This window comes from Saccostrea cucullata, unplaced genomic scaffold (genome assembly GCF_032062105.1).
Source record: "Saccostrea cucullata isolate Sc308-1 unplaced genomic scaffold, CSIRO_AGI_Scuc_v1 ctg197, whole genome shotgun sequence".
Taxonomy (NCBI): Eukaryota; Metazoa; Mollusca; class Bivalvia; order Ostreida; family Ostreidae; genus Saccostrea; species Saccostrea cuccullata.
The window spans coordinates 721,881-741,271 of record NW_026938805.1 but is presented as its reverse complement, the minus strand read 5'-3'; the positions used below and the strand labels follow the sequence as shown (position 1 = coordinate 741,271).

Below are 19,391 nucleotides of genomic sequence, written 5' to 3'. Positions count from 1 at the left end.
AAAGAGGCCCATGGACCACATCGCTCACCTAAGCACTGTTGCTAGGAAAAAGTAGATATTGGTTTATTATTGAAAAGTTTAAATCCAAAAGTAGTCCCATGACTGATCATGGCTTTGCTCAGCTATTCTTGAGAAGAAGATTTTTAATAAGAAGTTTCTTATATATGTCTCTGTAAAACTTTGAGTGGCCATTTTGGCCCCGCCCTACCCCATGGTTCATGATTTGAACAAACTTGATCTACACTACCTGAGGATGCTTCCATATAAATATGATCAATTCTGACTTAATGTTATTCCTTAGAAGAAGATTTTTATAGAATATTCCTATATATTTCTATGTAAAACTTTGGTTGGCCATTGTGGCCCCGCCCTACCCCCGGGGGTCATGATTTGAATAAAATTGAATCTACACTACCTGAGGATGCTTCCACATAAATATGATTAATTCTGGCTTGGCTATTCTTGAGAAGAAGATTTTTAAAGAATTTTCCTATATATTTCTATGTAAAACTTTGGTCGGCCATTGTGGCCCCGCCCTACCCCCGGGGGTCATGATTTGAACAAACTAAAATCTACAATACCTGAGAATGGTTCCATATAATTATGATCAATTCTGGCTTGGCTATTCTTGAGAAGAAGATTTTTAAAGAATTTTCCTATATATTTCTATGTAAAAATTTGGTCAGCCATTGTGGCCCCGCCCTACCCCCGGGAGTCATGATTTGAAGAAACTTGAATCCACACTACCTGAGGATGTTTCCCCATAAGTTTGAAAGATGCCATTTTCACTTTTTTAAAAATTATTTCCCCTTTGAAGAGGGTGCAGCCTTTCATTTACAAAACTTGAATCCCATTCACCCTAAAGTGCGTTGTGGCAAGTTTGGTTGAAATTTGCCCAGTGGTTCTTGAGAAGAAATTGATAATTTGAAAAGTTTACAGACAGGTGGACAGATGGAAGCTGGACAAAATATGATCAGAAAAGCTTACTTGCAGCTTTGGCTCAGGTGAGCTAATTAGGAAGCCCTTAGACCAAGGATACTAGAGTGAAAATTTTGACACTTGAGTGATGGCCCATATTCTACACAATAAACATTGCACAAATGGCCATACCACTAACTCTCAGAGCCATTGGCTCAGAAAAGCTGACCTCTTGAACTTCAGTTATGATCCAAAAAGTATTCTCAATTTATTCATACAAGTACATGTATCATTGTGCCCATACATCATACATGATTAAAAATTTTAACAAGCAAACACAGCACCCATTTTCAAAAAATAATGTATTTTATACTTTAAAATAAAAGGTTGAAACTAAATAAATATATCTGTCTTGTCCTTGAGCAATTCTTTAAATACTACAGTTATACTGCCATAGATTTGAAACATATGTTAGTTTTTAGTAATGCCTCTGAACACAGCTGATAGGTGGAATGACTATTTTTATGAAGAATTTTCCTCAGCTCCTTTTAGTACCAATATCTGAATTATCACACTAAATAAATGCTACATGTAAATGCCGTCATCAAACTCCACTTTTCTCTTTGAGTGCATACAGAACATCATCCTGACTAACGTTTAGCCTCACTCTCATCTGAAGGTCGTTACGTCCATGTTCCACCAACAGAAGACGGACACTCCCTAACCGTGCACATATCCTGGCCAGTTCTGTGGTTGATGGAGGCTTAAGCCCTATATTCAACATATTAAACAATTCATTTTTTATGTAACTCAACGAACCTGCAATATTCAGTAACAGAGCGAATTTCATAGAAAGCCATATTTACCATCAATCCTACACAATGCTGCATGCTGGGTATATATTCTACAGAACTCGGCTTCCTCCAGTCCACACCTTTGGAATTCTGCCACCACGGCTCGCAGAAATATCTTTTCCTGGTCTGATGCTGTCCTGTGTAAAATGGAGAATTCTATGAAATCAAATCATGCTTCTAATGGAAAACAAGAGGCCCACGGGCCACAGCGCTCACCTGAGCACATCAGGCTTGAATTTACTCCCCCCCCCCCTTCCAGGCGTTCATCATTTGAACAAACTAGAATCTACACTACCTGAGGATGATTCCATATAAATACCCCGGGTATCACTAATCATAGCTTTGAAGTACTTGAAAAGAAGATTTTAAAAGGTTTCCCTATATATCCCTATGTAAAACTTGGGTCGGCCATTTTGGTCCAACCCTATCCCCAGGGCCGGGAGTCATGATTTGAAAAACTTGAATCTACACTACCTGAGGATGATTCCACATGAGTTTCATCTTTCCTGACCCAGTGGTAATTGAGAAGGATTTTTAAAGATATTTCCTATATATTCCTATGTAAAACTTGGGTCAGCCATTTTGGCCCCATCCTTGCCCCGGGGGTCATGATTTGAACAAACTTGAATCTACACTACCTAAGGATGATTCCACATGAGTTTCATCTTTCCTGGCCCAGTGGTTCTGGAGAAGATTTTTCCTATATATTCCTATGTAAAACTTGGGTCAGCCATTTTGGCCCCATCCTTGCCCCGGGGGTCATGATTTGAACAAACTTGAATCTACACTACCTGAGAATGATTCCACATGAATTTCATCTTTCCTGGCCCAGTGGTTCTGGAGAAGAAGATTTTTAAAGATTTTTCCTATATATTCCTATGTAAAACTTGGGTCGGCCATTTTGGCCCCACCCTTGCCCCGGGGGTCATGATTTGAACAAATTTGAATCTACACTGCCTGAGGATGATTCCACATGAGTTTCATCTTTCCTGGCCCAGCGGTTCTGGAGAAGAAGATTTTTTAAAAATGCCATTAATTTTTAACAAATTCATGATTATCTCCCCTTGGAAAAGGGCGTGGCCCTTCATTTGAACAAACTTGAATCCCCTTCACCCAAGGATACTTTGAGCCAAGTTTGGTTGAAATTGGCCCAGAGGTACTTGAGAAGAAGATGAAAATGTGAAAAGTTTACAACAACGACAACGACTACGAGGACGACGACAACGACAGACAACGGACAAATTTTGATCAGAAAAGCTCACTTGAGCCTTCGGCTCAGGTGAGCTAATAATACAAGTTTTCTTTTTTTTTCAAACAAAATGTAAACACACTACTAAAAAGATTTTAAACATAGGTAATCAGAGATTACAGAGCTCACCTCAACGAATGTTGTCTTTAAGTAAGGCAAAGTCACACATTTAACCAACAAAAAGTGTACATCCCAAAATTAAAATATTTATGCAAATTTGATCTTATATAGGAATAGACCTATATAAAAACTTCAAACTAATTCTTTTTCATGAAAATGTAATTAAAATCCAGAATCTGAAGCAAATTTGAGAGTTTTCATCCCTTGATGCATCATTTGTGCAAGTTTGGTTTATACAATGTTATATAAACCTTATAGTTTTTTGGTAATAGACCTGCACCCATAACTTTTACCTGGTCCATTATCTGAAAAATGTATGTCCAATTCCGCATCCGAAGCAACTGCAATAGTGTGCATCCTAAGATGTATCGTCCATGCAAGTTTGCTCATTATAGGGCTCATAGTTACTTGGAAATGAAATCTGCATCAAAAACTAACCTTTCAACTCATCCACAAAATGTAGGTCAGATTCAGCATCCGAAGCAAGCCTGGTAGTATGCATCCTAAGATGTATCATCCATGCAAGTTAAGTCATTATAGGGCTCATAGTAACTTAGAAATAAAACCTGCATCAAAAACTTTAACCTGTTTACTCAACTGGAAAATGAAGGTCAGATTCAGCATCTGAAGCAAGCCTTTTAGTATGCATCCTTAGATGTATCATCCATGCAAATTTGGTCATTATAGGGATCATAGTATCTTGGAAATGAAACCTGCACAAAAAACTTTAACATGTTCACTCAACCATAAAATGTAGGTCAGATTCAGCATCCGAAGCAAGTCTGGTAGTATGCATCCTTAGATGTATCATCCATGCAAGTTTGGTCATTATAGTGCTCACAGTTACTTGGAAATGAAACCTGCACAAAAAACTTTAACATGTTCACTCAACCATAAAATGTAGGTCAGATTCAGCATCTGAAGCAAGCCTGGTAGTATGCATCCTAAGATGTATCATCCATGCAAGTTAAGTCATTATAGGGTTCGTAGTAACTTAGAAATAAAACCTGCATCAAAAAACTTGAACCTGTTCACTCAAACGAAAAATGTAGGTCAGATTCAGCATCCGAAGCAAGCCCGTTAGTGTACATCCTTAGATGTATCATCCATGCAAGTTTGGTCAACATAGGGCTTATAGTTCCTTGGAAATGAATCATACACCAAAAACTGCACCAAAAATGTTAACCTGCTCCAAAAACATTAACCTGGTATTCCTTTGATGAAATTGCATTATCTGAAACTTTGACTGTTACAATGAAACACATTCGAAGCATCTTGCATGTCTAATCAATATAGGACATAGAAGTACTTAAAAAGAAAACTGCTCCAAAAAACTTAACCTGGGACGCTGACGCCGAGGGTATTACATAAGCTCCCCCAACTTCGTTGAGGTGAGCTAAAAATTCAGTTATTTTAAAAAGCCATTTTCTGATAACTCCAAGCCAAATAAGACACTCGTGGGTGCATAAAAATACTTAAAGCCAAACATTGAAGACTCTACCTCATGGCTACAACTTTTGGAGAAGAAAACATTTCTTGCAGGGCTGCATTCACATGCGTCATTCCGACCAGAGATAGTTTGGTCTTGGACGGGGACAGACTCTCTGTGATTTCTGTAGCTCTGCGACAAATGTCCAGGGCTCGCCTGGCATCCCCCGACACTGCTGCCACTTTTCTGGCCGCCAACTGAATGGCATCCTCCTCAAAGGCCTTCAGTCCCTTCATTCTAGAGATCACTATCTCCTGGAGCTGTTTGAAGGTGTACGGCTGGAATGTCATTCTTGTTAGCCCCTAGATAATTAAAAAAATTAAATAGCTCGATTAAAACTGGTTTTCAAAATTAATTATAGTCTGCTTCACAATAACAAGAGGCCCATGGGCCACATCGCTCACCGGAGCACTTTTGCCAAGAAAAAAGAAGGAATTAGTTTATTATTGAAAAGTTTAAATCCAGAGGTAGTCCCATGACTAATCATGGCTTTGCTATTCTTGAGAAGAAGATTTTTAAAGAATGTTCCTATATATGTCTATGTAAAACTTTGATTGGTCATTGTGGCTCCGCCCTACACCCAGGGGTCATGATTTGAACAAACTTGAATCTACACTACCTGAGGATGCTTCCATATAAATATGATCAATTATGGCTTTGCTATTATTGAGAAGAAGATTTTTAAAGAATTTTCCTGTATATTTCTATGTAAAACTTTGGTCTGCCATTTTGGCCCCGCCCTACCCCCACGGGTCATGGTTTGAATAAACTTGAATCTACACTACCTCAGGATGCTTCCATATAAATATGATCAATTATGGCTTTGTTATTCTTGAGAAGAAGATTTTTAAAGAATTTTCCTATATATTTCTATATAAAACTTTGGTCAGCCATTGTGGCCCCGCCCTACCCCCAGGGGTCATGATTTGAACAAACTTGAATCTACACCTACCTGAGGATGTTTCCATGTAAATATGATCAATCATGGCTTTGTTATTCTTGAGAAGACGATTTTTAAAGAATTTTCCCATATATTTCTATGTAAAAATTTGGTCAGCCATTTTGGCCCCTCCCTACCCCCTGGGGTCATGATTTGGCTCAGGTGAGCTAAAAAAGCATATTTTTCTGTTAATTAAATGTGTGCAAACCTGGTTATGTGATAAGACATTTGAACTATTGAATAAAGATCATTTAAATCAAAATTAAGGTCCATCTCAAAATATTTAAATTTCAGATCAAGCCAAAATTACATGTCTTAAATCATGAAGTCATCTCTCCTTGAACAATTGAATCCATATTTTTTTTTTCTTTAAACCTCAAAAATTTGATCCCATGCAGGGTTTGACATTAAGGTTTTAGAATACTAGACCAGTCGGGCTACTCTGGCAAATTTTCACTAGCCCTGACCCTTTCACCAGTAGCCCTGACCAAACTTGAGAAAAAAATATTTAAAGTACAAAACAGTGATAATTTATGAATAACCTTTTTTATAATATGTTTAATTGTAGTGGTTTATCTTTACCAATGTAAGACATATTTTAACTAGAAAACTGACCAGTCAGCAAGGGCCCCGCCATGGGGTAGAATTAATAGGGTGCAGCTTACGGAATGATTAAAAAATGTACGAAGAATAAGCAACAGCAACAGCAATTGTATTCTTAAAATTTCAAGATAATTCCTGAATATTCAAAAACCTGAAAATAATATCCTTGTACTTACATTAGGCAGTAAAGAACAACTTAATGTATATTTAAACAATTATTAAGAATTTGTGTTATATAAAATACCAGCCTTGAATGAATGCAAATATCATGAAGGCTTGACCTTAACTTCAAACAAACAGCAGTTGCAGACAAAGGTTTTCATTAATCTTAAAGTGACAGAATAAAGAAAAGCCTACTAAATTTTCTGCAGCTGGCTAGATAATTAATCCCAAGGGATTAATTGTACCTCTCTCATCATTTTCTTCTAAAGTACAATAAGAACTTTTTCAGTATTAATGATAGAATGGGGTTTTTATACAGCTATTCTAAAAATTAATAATATGCTTGAATTAACATAAAGTGAAAAAAGTAAATCAAAAAATGGTTCAAAAAATCTTCTTTAATCTATTTCTTGTTATTAGACTTCAATGAAATCATAACTATTTAACAAATATAAATTATAAAAAATTATAATATTTAAATCCACATTTCAGAGTGTTCATAGCATTCCAAATTGACTTAACTTCAAAACAAACTTCATTTGCAGACAGAGGTGGTGATTCATCTCAATTTGACAGATAAAGATAATGCTCTGGATTTTCTTCAGGAGGAAAGCTAATTAATCCCAAGGGACTCATAGCAGCATTCAGTTTTACAATAGGAACATCTTCAGCAGTTATCTCTCTTTGCCAATGCTTTTGTATATAAAGTTAAGGAATCTACCCCACCACCCCAGCTCCAAACCAGGGGACATAGAGAACCAAACTTAGCATCAAAATATGTATTTCTGCCTACTGAACTATCATACCAAATTTGTACTTGATAGGGCAGCCATAAAAAAAGTTGCCCATTCATTCTTATGCATAGTTAAGGAATCTACCCAACCACCCCAGCTCCAAACCAGAAGACATAGAGAACCAAACTTAGCATCAAAATATGTATTTCTGCCTACTGAACTACCATACCAAATTTGAACTTGATTGGGCAACCATAAAAAAAGTTATTAGAAAAAAACAGAAAATTTGTGGACGGAAGAGTGACAGACGGACAGACAGACAGACAGACGGACGGACAGAGTGATTACTATAGGGCACCCGCAAATCCTTGCGGGGCCCTAATAAAGAAATTTTACCGCACACGTCAACATCGAAACTAGGTCATACACATGCTTCTTTTTGTGCTTAGTCCTAGTCCTAACTTAACTTGATCAACTTGAAGTTGTATGTTACATATGTAGTTTTCTTTTTACTATGCGGTTAAAAACGTTCTGATTTTATTTTTCATTAACAATAAATTTGTTTAAAATTAAAGTTTATTTGTTTTTCTAATATGTCCAGTCGGTCTAGTATACAGACTTTTTACCCGACCGGACCCATCTTTTACTAGACTCGGTCTGTCGGACGTGCCTTAATGTCAAACCCTGTCATGACAACAAGTGATTTTACAGTACATGTTCATCCTTTATTTCATCTGACTAGATTCAGTAATTAAAACCAGTAAATTAATGGCTTACTAATCTACTTGAGACTCTTTTCATCATTATACGTTCTGGTAAATCCATAGTGTTAGCAACAGCTAAAACTACCAGGCGAGCATGACGGTGTGAAGGCCAATCGAAGATATTATACATCACATCCTGTTTCCTCGTCCACAAAAGGTCTAGCTAAAAGGCACAAAAAATCTCTTATTTAACAAAATCAAAGACTAACTACCAATTATGCTTGCCTTGTAACTGTATACTTAAGGAATCACTGTCTAGTTAGTATAGTATGCCAGGGCATCAACAATAGTGGGAAACATGGGATAATTTGCATAACGGGCGAAGCTGTTATGCATAAATTATCCCATGTTTCTCACTATTGTTGATGTCCCTGGCATACTATACTAACTAGACAATGATTCTTTATATTTCCATTTCATTGTAAAATAAAATTGTACATTTAGATTTTAAAAATGTAGACATAGATTTAAATAACACGAGGGCTCCCATGCCAATTTCAATAGTCCTCTGCCACTGACTCAAAAACAAAGGCAGCTGCAATAGATTTACATGCATATTTGGCCTCCTTAGCATCAGACACAGAGACAGATGCGCACAAGATTTGCATGCATATTAGGCCTTCCTAGCTCCTGACCTATCGACCTGCCTAATTTACATTCCGGTAGAATTATCCAGAAATCGACTCCGCTAACTTTCAAACAGTTATCACAGAGAGAGAAACTAGAAATGGAAATATATCATCTTATTCTCCTTATAAAGATAAAGTTTCCAAGTTATAATGTTTCATTTAGAAGACTTCATTGTAAGTCAACATGCTTTATCTCACCTCATCAGCCAACATGACAATAGTTTCTTTACGAGGTCCTGGTGTGGTGAATTTCTTATTCAGTAAATCAGCAGCATGGTCAGGGGTAGCTTTCTGATTGGTCAGTTGCTTTAATATACAAAATAATAACATGTTAAATGCATTTTTCTTATATACAGGGAATTTCCATACAGAGAATGTAATTGCATTCTAAAGATCACAACTTTTTTTCCCAACAGAAATGTGAAGTAGTCTCACACTAACCTGTAAGATTTGTACATAAGCCTGACGGGGTTCTGTTAATTTCATTCCATTGACGTCTATATACTTGAAGCCCGGTAGTTCCTCCTGTTCTGTCGCCTGATGGAGGGCCCGCACCACTTCATGTACCGTGGCAGTCTTACCTGTTCCAGGGACTCCAGATATGTACATACACCTGCACACAAAAAATTAATGTTCATTATCAAAATCACAATACCTTGTATATGGAAGAGGTCCATGGGCATTGATGGTCACCTGTTTATCATGAGTTTTTTATTAAGCCATAACCAACTCTGCTAAAACTGGAATTCTAAACTCGTGAAGTGAATTTTAAATCTTTCTGAGGACTTTTAAAGACCTGCCAAAAACCTACGTGTAGGTTTTTAAAAATAAAAATAGAAGACATTTGAAGTGAATAGAAAACCTTGCTCCATTTTTGACCTTGAGCTGTGCTCATGGACATAAATTACTACTAAATCTAGTAAAGAAGAGCACTTGGCCTACTGCCATTATGCACACACGATGCTTGATTAAAATCAGAAATAAATTTATGTTTTGTAATGGAACTATAATGAACTTTTTACATGACCAACATAGTTTCAGCCTAAAGGACTAAACTTGTATAATAGACACTCATAAAAATTATGCAAGATGACACCCCTTCAAAGATTTTCCATGCAGCAATTAAATTTTAATACCAACTTATCCCATACCTGTCTGGGCCTAAACCCTGGACAAGGTGCCATAAATTTGCAAATTCTTGAAGGCTTAGTATTTATAGGTTGAAGTTTCCATGTGAGTACTCACCCTCCAGTTCCATCTAAGATTTTACTCTCCACAAAGTTATAAATATCCTGAAACTCTGTCTCTCTACATGGAAGAGAATCTGGAACTGCTGATACATGTAACCTAAAAGGAAAAAAAAGGGTTTACTAAAACTGATCCACAAGTGAAATAAATTCTGATGAATTCATAATACCGATTAATACTGCATTATTAAACCAGAAGTCTCTGTCAAGACTGTAGCTCTACTGGTTTGTACTTATAGCAAGGAATGAGAAGGAAGCCATTGCCATCAGACCAAAACTGTAGGAGGAGTAGCGTAATACAAGGAATTTTACAGAAATTTCTATTTTTAGTAACCATGGCATCACCGTTCATCAAAATCAAAAACCGATGCACTAAATCATGTATCTTAGTGTAGTCTACTTGTTTGCCAAGTTATAGTAAAATCAGACTAAAACTGTAGGAGTCGCATTTTACCGGAATTTCACAGATATTTCTATTTTTAGTAACCATGGCATCACCGTTCTTCGAAATCAAAAACCGATGCACTAAATTTTGTATCTTAGTGTAGTCTACTTGTGTGCCAGGCTATACTGAAATCAGACTAAAAACAGTAGGAGGAGTAGCGTTTTAAAGGATATTTTCAGTAACCATGGCAACACTGTTCATTGAAATCAAAACCTGATGCACTAAATTATGTATCTTAGTGTAGTCTACTTATGTGCCAAGTTATATTGAAATCAGACCAAAACTGTAGGAGGAGTGGCATTTTAAAAAATTGTTTACAGACAGAGGGACAGCTAGACAGACGGACAGACAGCTAGACGGACAGATGACCGACACCTTACTGTCGCATAAGCTCCTCTGGTCTCTGACCAGTAGAGCTAAATATAAATTTAATTGCTTTAATTGTGAGAATGAGAATTAATAGTGCAGTTACTGCCAAAAAAAAAAAATACATAACACATGTAAGCAGGTTGTTAATGCATAAACACTGCTTCAAGAACTTGCCCATTGATCTATACAAATAAAAGTTTAAAATGTACAACTATCTGAAAGTAAACTTTGAAAGTAGATTAATGACCTAACTACACACTGTATGCATTCTCAGAAGAATCAGCTGCATGAACCTCATTATTACCTGGATCTTGCCTCTTCTAGAACATTGGAGGGGGACATTAACGGTTCACATCTCTCAGGGATCTTTGGAGTAGCACAACTACTGCCTTTCTGTTCAACACAAAGTCAACACCTCATATTTGGGATAAAAATTATACTTCTTGGCATAATTATATTGGTAAAGTAACTTTTTCCTAGCAGACATTATATACAAATTTTTAAGGACATGTTGCTAAATTTGCCTCAAACTAAAAATTTCACTGACGGTATACATAATCTTGTTTTTTTACCCTTTGTTTTTTGGCCCTGGGTGTGGTTGTCCTGGTGGGGGTGTTGGTCCTGCTTGTTCTGGAAGTTTTCTTTCTTGTCGGGCCACTAAAGTCGGACAGATCACTATCTGTGTCACTGTCTGACGGCAGGAAGACCTCGTTTTTACCTACAGGTGAAAAGTCTGCATTCTCGTCGTAAGAAATAGCCCTGAAATAAACAAGATATGCTTGTGAAACACTTATATTTCATAGATATATTAAATGATTTAAATTAATCTAAGGAAGCACTTTTATTGTATATACATGTACTATACATTAAACTGAAACTTTTATTTGGTCTCTTACTTGCTTCTTTTTCTCAGATTTCGAGAAGCTGGTGTTTCTGGTCGTGAGGAATCAAACTGTTGAGTCAGCCTTTTTCTGGCCGGCCTGTCCGTGCTCTCCGGGGTCTTGTTCCTGTGGGACTGGTACATGTTATCTGAGATCCTCTTAATTACCACCTTCTGAACTTTCTTCTGAGCCTTAGTGGCAGACTTTGGTTGGGATTTAGTGTCATGTGCCGAGAAAGAAACTCTTCGGTTCAGGTGTCGAGGTTCTGTCCGGCTTAAATGAGCCAGTTCCGGTTTCTTCTGGGGGGTGAGTATCGATTTTAAGGGCATGGATTTATTGCTCGGAACACTGGAGACATCAGAGGATGTGGTTGATATTAGAGATATGGCATCACTGTCATCATCCATTAACATAGAGGCTACATCCTGTGCTTCTATTCTCCGTCCCAAAAACTGACCAGTCGACTTTCTTCTATCTATAAAAACATGCATTTTTGAAAAAGATGCAAAAATCTAGGCTCATATCTTTTACCTTAATCTCATTTTGAATGACACTTAAAAGACATGTTTTACCAGATCTAGTAAGAGCAATGATTTCAAGAGTGTCTAACCTGGCAGCTTCTTCACTTTTGGCACCAAAGAGGTCAGAACATCCGAGTCCACCTTGTTGTCATTACTGACTGGAATGACATTCAACATACTACTTCTTTCCTGTAGTTGCCGAGCTGGAAGCCCTCCAAAAGATCTCCTTGTTTTGGGTCTCACATCTTCATTTTCTTTGTACTCCTTTGAGTTTTTCTGTGTTAGCTCTTTTCTTGGAGTTTTGTTTTTGACATCTTCCAGTTCTTGAAATTTTGTCCCATCAAATGTCTTATTAAACACATAAGTTTTTAACATATTTTTGGACTGCTTTTCTTCTAAATCACCCTGAAGTACCTTTCAAAAGGATAAAGTCCACAGAATTAGATAATTTTAGTGACAAAATCTACATTTTTATATCACTTAGATTGGCCCATTAAATGTTTAAGCATGTACTTGCAAACAAAGGACAGATAAAACCATTGACTTTTAATACAGTTCCAAAGTTTAATGGTTCAAAAAACTTACTTTGCACTTGCATAAAACAGTTTCAGGGTCTATTTCTCTTTGAACATTTCTGCTGACATTTAGGAATACTTCATTGGACTGTATTCTGCCATATTTCTTTTTACACCTTTTTAACATGGATTCTGTCATCTCGTCTTGTGTCCAATACCACTGTACCTCTGCAACATTCTGTTCACCTAAAATGGTACAGTGAAAAGAAAAAATTAAAATGTTCCGACAGGGAAAAAAATTAATTGGCCATTTACTGCAACAAAAGTTCCATAAAACCTTGTTTCTTCAACTTACATCAATGTATATTCAACTTACCACTATACGATAAACGACTTTTCAAACATGTATACTCTAAATGACTTTTTATTTGCGAGAACTTCATTTTTGCGTAATTACGCGAAAAAGTGTGCTCGCGAAAATTTAATCCTTGCATATAATAGCATTCCTAAAGATTATATAGAGCACTAACCACAATTCGTGAAAATTTTGTCTCACTAATCAAGAGACAATGACTATCTTGCTAAAATAAGGTGTCGCGAAAATTTAGTGATCTACAGTATCTTTTGATTTGATTTGAACATATTTTATCATGTAACAATTACAAATACAAATATTTTATTGGCACAAACACAATTACAGTAATTGGTAAAGGCCCAATTACATAAACAGATTGGGCAGCAGGCATAGCCTATATAAGCCCTCTCCACCAATACCTTTTACTTGATCATTGAATTAGACTCAGGTGTTTCTAACATTTTGTTTGAAATGCTATTGTTATATTATAAGCGATTACCATCAGAATACAGGTCTTCAAGTTTGGCAACATATGCTGATTCTAAAGGATCTTCTTGGAAGTCATCATTGCTGCTAGCAATCAGTACAAAGTCTCCAATGCTGTATTGTTTCTGATTCAACTGAAATTGTCTGAAAATAAAATTTTCCTTCTATTAGTAATGGATCACTTTCAAAGTTAACACTCTGATCTGAGTCCTTCTGATATAAATTGACATTTGAGTTATTAATAGCCATTCTCTGTAACCACTTAAACTTTGTTGCCACGCATGGTCACCGATTTTGATGAAACTTTACCCATGCTTAGTACTTGACACCAGAAATAAATATCAAACAAAATTTCGTTGCTATGTGTCTCGGTTGCTATGGCAACAGCCGGAAAAGTTTGAAAAATCGAGATTTTCAGCCACTTTAAATCTTGATTGTGGCTTAATAAAAAGTAGAAAAAGCAAACAAACCATTCTCACAAAAACATGACACCTTGATGTCACTTATACTGTAAAGAAACTGTTTAGAATATATCTCTAAGTAAGTGGTAACCAAGGGTACATTTGGAATACATTTAAAATGCTGAAATATGCTGAAAACACTCTGTATTCACTAATGGTAGGTGTTACATGCTCAAACTCAATCAACGACTTAAGAAAAACAATGAAAATGTTTGACCTTAAGTATATATAAGTATAAGCAATATTATTCTAAAAATAACTTTTATGGTTGCCATGGTAACACAGTGTCACCATGCAAAACCAGTAACTAAGATTGGGTTAATGCTACTGTCTTGAGGAAAAACATGAAAATTCAAGACTGGCAAATATGCATCCTTAGGACCTTGCAACACCAAAACCATAAGAAAAATTGGGTATAATTGCTACTTTGCAGTGTTACCATGGAAACAAAGTACCAGTGCTTAAAAGGGAATTATTTTTCGCTGCATTAAGAATTAAATTGCCATTTAATCAAGAAACAAATTAAAGGACTCAGCTTGAATAGTATTTATCTGTTAGAACTGAAGTTGAATATCATATATTGAGAAAATTTGATGAATAAAACAACACTGTTGCTATGGTTACCAAGAAGTGAAAATGTTCGAATTTGTGAACTTTATATCAATATTAAACCCTGTGTGCCAACTTCTTGCATCCACTTAGAGATTGGATGATAGTCAAAATTAAAAGTCAAGTTAGCTGTTAATAAATATCAATCATAAAAGTTTTGGGAATCTACATTGAAGGGTACGTATCCAAGGAAAGAAAATATTTTTCAGGTATTTAAGCATATATTTTCTGCTTATTTCCATAGCAACGCTCTATTTAAAGAATCTAATCTGAATTTTTTCAAATGGGAAAACTTGGAGCATACCAACATCTTATAAAATTGATCATTAGTTATGAGAAAATGCGCCTTTTTTAAAAGATAGGATCAGATTTAAACATACACAGTGTTACTTTAAAGGCTCTCTGTGGTATAAAAACCTTGGCAATCATTGCCAACCAAAAAGAAATATCATATTTTTTTCTTGGTATATGTTTCAAGGCTCTTTTTTCTATTATTTGGTCACATTTCATCCTATAATTGCTTTTTATTTTTATGTGTATGACTTTATAAAATTCAATGAATATTTTTTTTTTACTTTTGAATACTTTGTAACCATAGTAACGTATGTAATAGTTGATTTACCAAATATGTTTATCATGCATTTGAGACATCTGACCTTCAACTTTTGGAAACATTAATTGCCAATTGTTTGCTTTGCCGCAAATGTTAACTATGGGGCTTTAAACATGTTAAAAAATGCCATTTCTCGAACTTTAAGACATGTTGCCATGGTAACTATAAAGCATAGCAACCAATTTTTGCCTGATTTCAGTTTAGGGTATCAATGACTTTTATCATAGAGAGTTTGGAGAAATTCTGAGACTAGGCGTGCCACTGCTTCTATATAAAATTTCAAATCATTACAGAGAATGGCTCTTAAAACTTAATTAAGGTCAACAAAGGGACAAAGAACCCCCTCCTGGGAAGGAGTGATCTCAAATTTTCTGTTTTGCGTGTCACACCTTTGTCAAAGACATTTTGTCTAATATCACTTCTCTTTAATATATAAAATTACAAATATAAATTTAAAAAGTTTAAGATACTTATTTTTACAGTATAACAGGTCCAGTCCAAAGACTATTTCTACCTACGTAGCTATTAATAGCTATGTAGGTATTTAAACCTATCCAAAGTAGCTATTTTTACCTACTTTTTGTATTTTCTGCATTTTATGGCCAAACGCATGAAAGGCGCAACATGGTGGGCACATAATTCCTTGATACAGTCAGACTGATGATGGATATGACAAAAATTTGGCCAAAAAATGATTACTTCGTACATTATCAATTTTGCATAGAAAGTAATGTAAAATTGCCGCTTCAGGAAGAAATCATTTTTTGACCAAAATTTTGTTGTATTCATCATCAATGTGACTGTATCAAAATATATGGTATTCACCATGTTGCGCCGTTTGGCCTTTTGGTCACAAAATGCAGATAATATAAAAAGTAGGTAAAAATAGCTACTTTGGGTAGGTATAAATACCTACGTAGCTATTAATAGCTACGTAGGTAGAAATAGTCTTTGGACTGGACCTGTATAAATTAAAGTAAGATTCTTCATAATGTAATGTTTTTGTTTATGTATGTAAATATGCTACAGTTGTTAATAAAATAGGATATTATTTTTGTTTATTTGATAAGCCCTAACCATGGTACCTGATTAGCACCCTTATCTTGGAAGTCTAATTAGTGTCCTAATTATGGTGCTTATCAGATGCCCTAAATGTATCAAGTGTCTTGACACCTAGCAATGGTGCAGAGACCGTAATACTTGGAGCTGATTGCCCTAATAGGAGCCCTAATGATGGAGCCGATTGCCCTAACAGGGTGCCCTAATGATGGAGCCTAACGCCCTAACAGGTGCCCTAACGATGGAGCCTAATGCCCTAACTAGGTGCCCTAAATCACGTTAGGTGTCAGACAGGGTATATAAGGAGAGAGAGTTAGTGAGTTGAAACATATTGCTTGTACTGGATTTTAAACTACGTTTGGATATTATTAATACACTTGTTGAAACAAACTTTGTCGTTGTTCTGATGTTAGATCTATAAAGATCTAAAGTTCCTAGCTTCTACACGGGATCCACAATACTTTGTGACAAGGGTATACACAAACACACCATAGAGAGGAAAACGTCACAATTGGTGGCAGCGGTGGGATTCAAAGAAGTCATTCTACGTGTAACACAGGAACGAGGCAACATAGAGTTTGAAATGGAGACACCCGTCATAAGGAGGAGAATTACGCCTAGAAAGGTAGGACAGTACTTCAACAGTCCAGCTCCTCTGAATGACTCTGGAATAGAGGTCGATGCAGGGTGTAGAACAAGTTTGCACCCCACAAGTCGAGTAATGCCAGACAATCCTAACTTTCAGGAGTTCAGGCAAAATTCGCAGGGTCTTTCTGTTCAAAACGAGTACAATCCAAGGCCAAGCTTTAAGAGAATCATATTTATTTGGGTACTTTTTGCTTTGATAAGATGTTCCCTGATGGTGATGACCTGGATCTATTTTCCAGAAAATGAGATCGTGCGGGAATCTCAAGAAAATGCAGTAATTTCTCTAGTATCGATAACGAGTATGATATTGCTTGTTACGGTAATCAGAGTAATATGGAAGTATGGAGAATTAGGTCTGCCGAATGCCAGTAAGGAAATTTCTTTGATACCTAATGATACACCCTATACTGGTGGTAGTGCACCTAATGCCCTTACAGGTACCAATCAGGAACCTAAAATTTTTGGGCAATCTGGATGCACTACTCCTTATTTGGGTAATCTGTCTCCTCAGGGACTTGGGTACAATTTTGAAATTCCTATGGCTTGCGGGACACCTAGAAACAGTCCTATGACACTAAATGCTGGTCAACGAACCAATGATTATCCAGTGAGAAGAACATTCTCTGGGGTCAACAATGATGTTTGGGATGAGTTTTTGCGGTATTTTGAAAATATTGCAGAACTAAACTCATGGAGACCCGAGAAATCCCGCAGAGTTTTGCTCAGCACCTTGAGAGGACAAGCCGAGAGCTACGCATATGGAACGCCTGTTGCTGTACAGTGTGATTATGAGCAACTAAAGGAGAAAATGAATCAAAGATTTGGACATTCTGCAATGAAAGAAAAATATATTGCGGATGTAAAATTAAGGAGACGACTACCGGATGAGTCCCTGCGAGATTTAGGACAGGCCATCGAAGAAGATTTGTACCGAAGGGCCTATCCAGGAAATCCAGATTTAATTGAAGAAAATGCTATACAGTCCTTCTTAGATAAGTGTGGACAATCTGAGGATTTTTGACTCGCAGTAAAACGGACCAGACCCAGGACACTTCAAGAAGCAGTTTTAAATGCAGTGCAAGAAGAGTGCTTTCGAATTGGGGAAAAAGAACTGCCAAAAGAGACAAAACCAGGCTATAAGCCTGTGTATGAGATTGAAGATGGGGAATTAAATAATGAAATAGCAGCTGCAGATACTGCCAAACCTCCAAGCGCGAGTGACGGATTCAACAGTATCTATAAAAACATGAGAACCGCAAGTACATGTACCAGTACAGGTCCAGGGAGGAGGGGACGCCCTTACAGCCCATGGTACCAGAGAGAAGGAAGAAGACTTCAACAAAGTGACACCTCTCGAGACCATAATTGTGTTGAAAAGAGAACTGTCAGGAATTATTTAAACTAAAGATGACTGATGCCGGAGGCCAGGTGTCAGTCGGTTCTAGACGGCCTAAAAACAAGGGAAGAAAACCCAAAACAGAAGTTGGAAAAGGAAGTGCTTAAAATACGGCGGGAGAAATCTCAAGACCAATAACAGTGTTAACTACATGGACTTTTGATTTAATCTAGAAACATTTTTTTAATTGAAAAAAAATTTCGTTGTATTACCTTTTTGTCTTTTTATTGATTTTGTTTGGGTTTTGTGTATTGGGCATTTTTTTGTTTGTGTGTGAATTTCGAAATTATAAAATTATACATGATCTTTTTCTTATACCGAGGTATTGCCTTTCATGTCAATTATAATTCATGTTCATGTTTAAAATATTGATGACAGTGGAAGTCATGTTTCAAAAGGAGGGACCGATGTAATGTTTTTGTTTATGTATGTAAATATGCTACAGTTGTTAATAAAATAGGATATTATTTTTGTTTATTTGATAAGCCCTAACCATGGTACCTGATTAGCACCCTTATCTTGGAAGTCTAATTAGTGTCCTAATTATGGTGCTTATCAGATGCCCTAAATGTATCAAGTGTCTTAACACCTAACAATGGTGCAGAGGCCCTAATACTTGGAGCTGATTGCCCTAATAGGAGCCCTAATGATGGAGCCGATTGCCCTAACAGGGTGCCCTAATGATGGAGCCTAACGCCCTAACAGGTGCCCTAACGATGGAGCCTAATGCCCTAACTAGGTGCCCTAAATCACGTTAGGTGTCAGACAGGGTATATAAGGAGAGAGAGAGTTAGTGAGCTGAAACACATTGCTTGTACTGGATTGTAAACTACGTTTGGATATTATTAATACATTTGTTGAAACGAACTCCGTCGTTGTTCTGATGTTAGATCTATAAAGATCTAGATTTCCTGAATTTATACACGGGATCCACAATATTTTGTGACGCGGGTAAAAACAAACATCCCAGAGAGAAAAACGTTACAATAACAGTGAGTCAATTCTATCTATATCATGTATAAGATAAGATAAGATATGTTTTATTACTAATTCAGTGCTCAAATGAGCATAAAGAGTACAAACTTACAAGAGAAAGGCCTAATATATAGTTGACAGAAAAAGGAAAAACAAAACAAAAGATTTAGACATACATGAACCTATACAAACATGTACATAAAATAGACATATGACTCTTCAATGTATATATACATATGTATCATATTGTGGTATGGAGCATCAGTATTTAGGCTAATGGCAATTAATTAATGTACATGCATTTTTGAACTTATAATGTTTATAAGATAGATAGAGAAAAAAAAAAGAA

At 36.4% G+C, this 19,391-nt stretch overlaps 1 protein-coding gene across 1 annotated transcript in view; it reads right to left on the bottom strand.

Annotated features, from left to right (window-relative positions):
• Nucleotides 1-1,261: 1,261 nt before the first annotated feature.
• Nucleotides 1,262-19,391, bottom strand: part of LOC134251344 (uncharacterized) — a 41,876-nt gene continuing 23,746 nt past the window's right edge. Inside the window, exons 34-46 of the mRNA XM_062733735.1 lie at nt 13,295-13,425; nt 12,511-12,686; nt 12,015-12,339; nt 11,420-11,879; nt 11,096-11,282; nt 10,828-10,916; nt 9,708-9,809; nt 8,904-9,075; nt 8,661-8,768; nt 7,847-7,996; nt 4,643-4,932; nt 1,785-1,909; nt 1,262-1,689 (exon numbers count right to left, since the gene is read on the bottom strand). Coding sequence (XP_062589719.1) covers nt 1,523-1,689; nt 1,785-1,909; nt 4,643-4,932; nt 7,847-7,996; nt 8,661-8,768; nt 8,904-9,075; nt 9,708-9,809; nt 10,828-10,916; nt 11,096-11,282; nt 11,420-11,879; nt 12,015-12,339; nt 12,511-12,686; nt 13,295-13,425 — 2,482 coding nt within the window. The 3' untranslated portion in view covers nt 1,262-1,522. The remainder of the gene's footprint in view (nt 1,690-1,784; nt 1,910-4,642; nt 4,933-7,846; nt 7,997-8,660; nt 8,769-8,903; nt 9,076-9,707; nt 9,810-10,827; nt 10,917-11,095; nt 11,283-11,419; nt 11,880-12,014; nt 12,340-12,510; nt 12,687-13,294; nt 13,426-19,391) is intronic.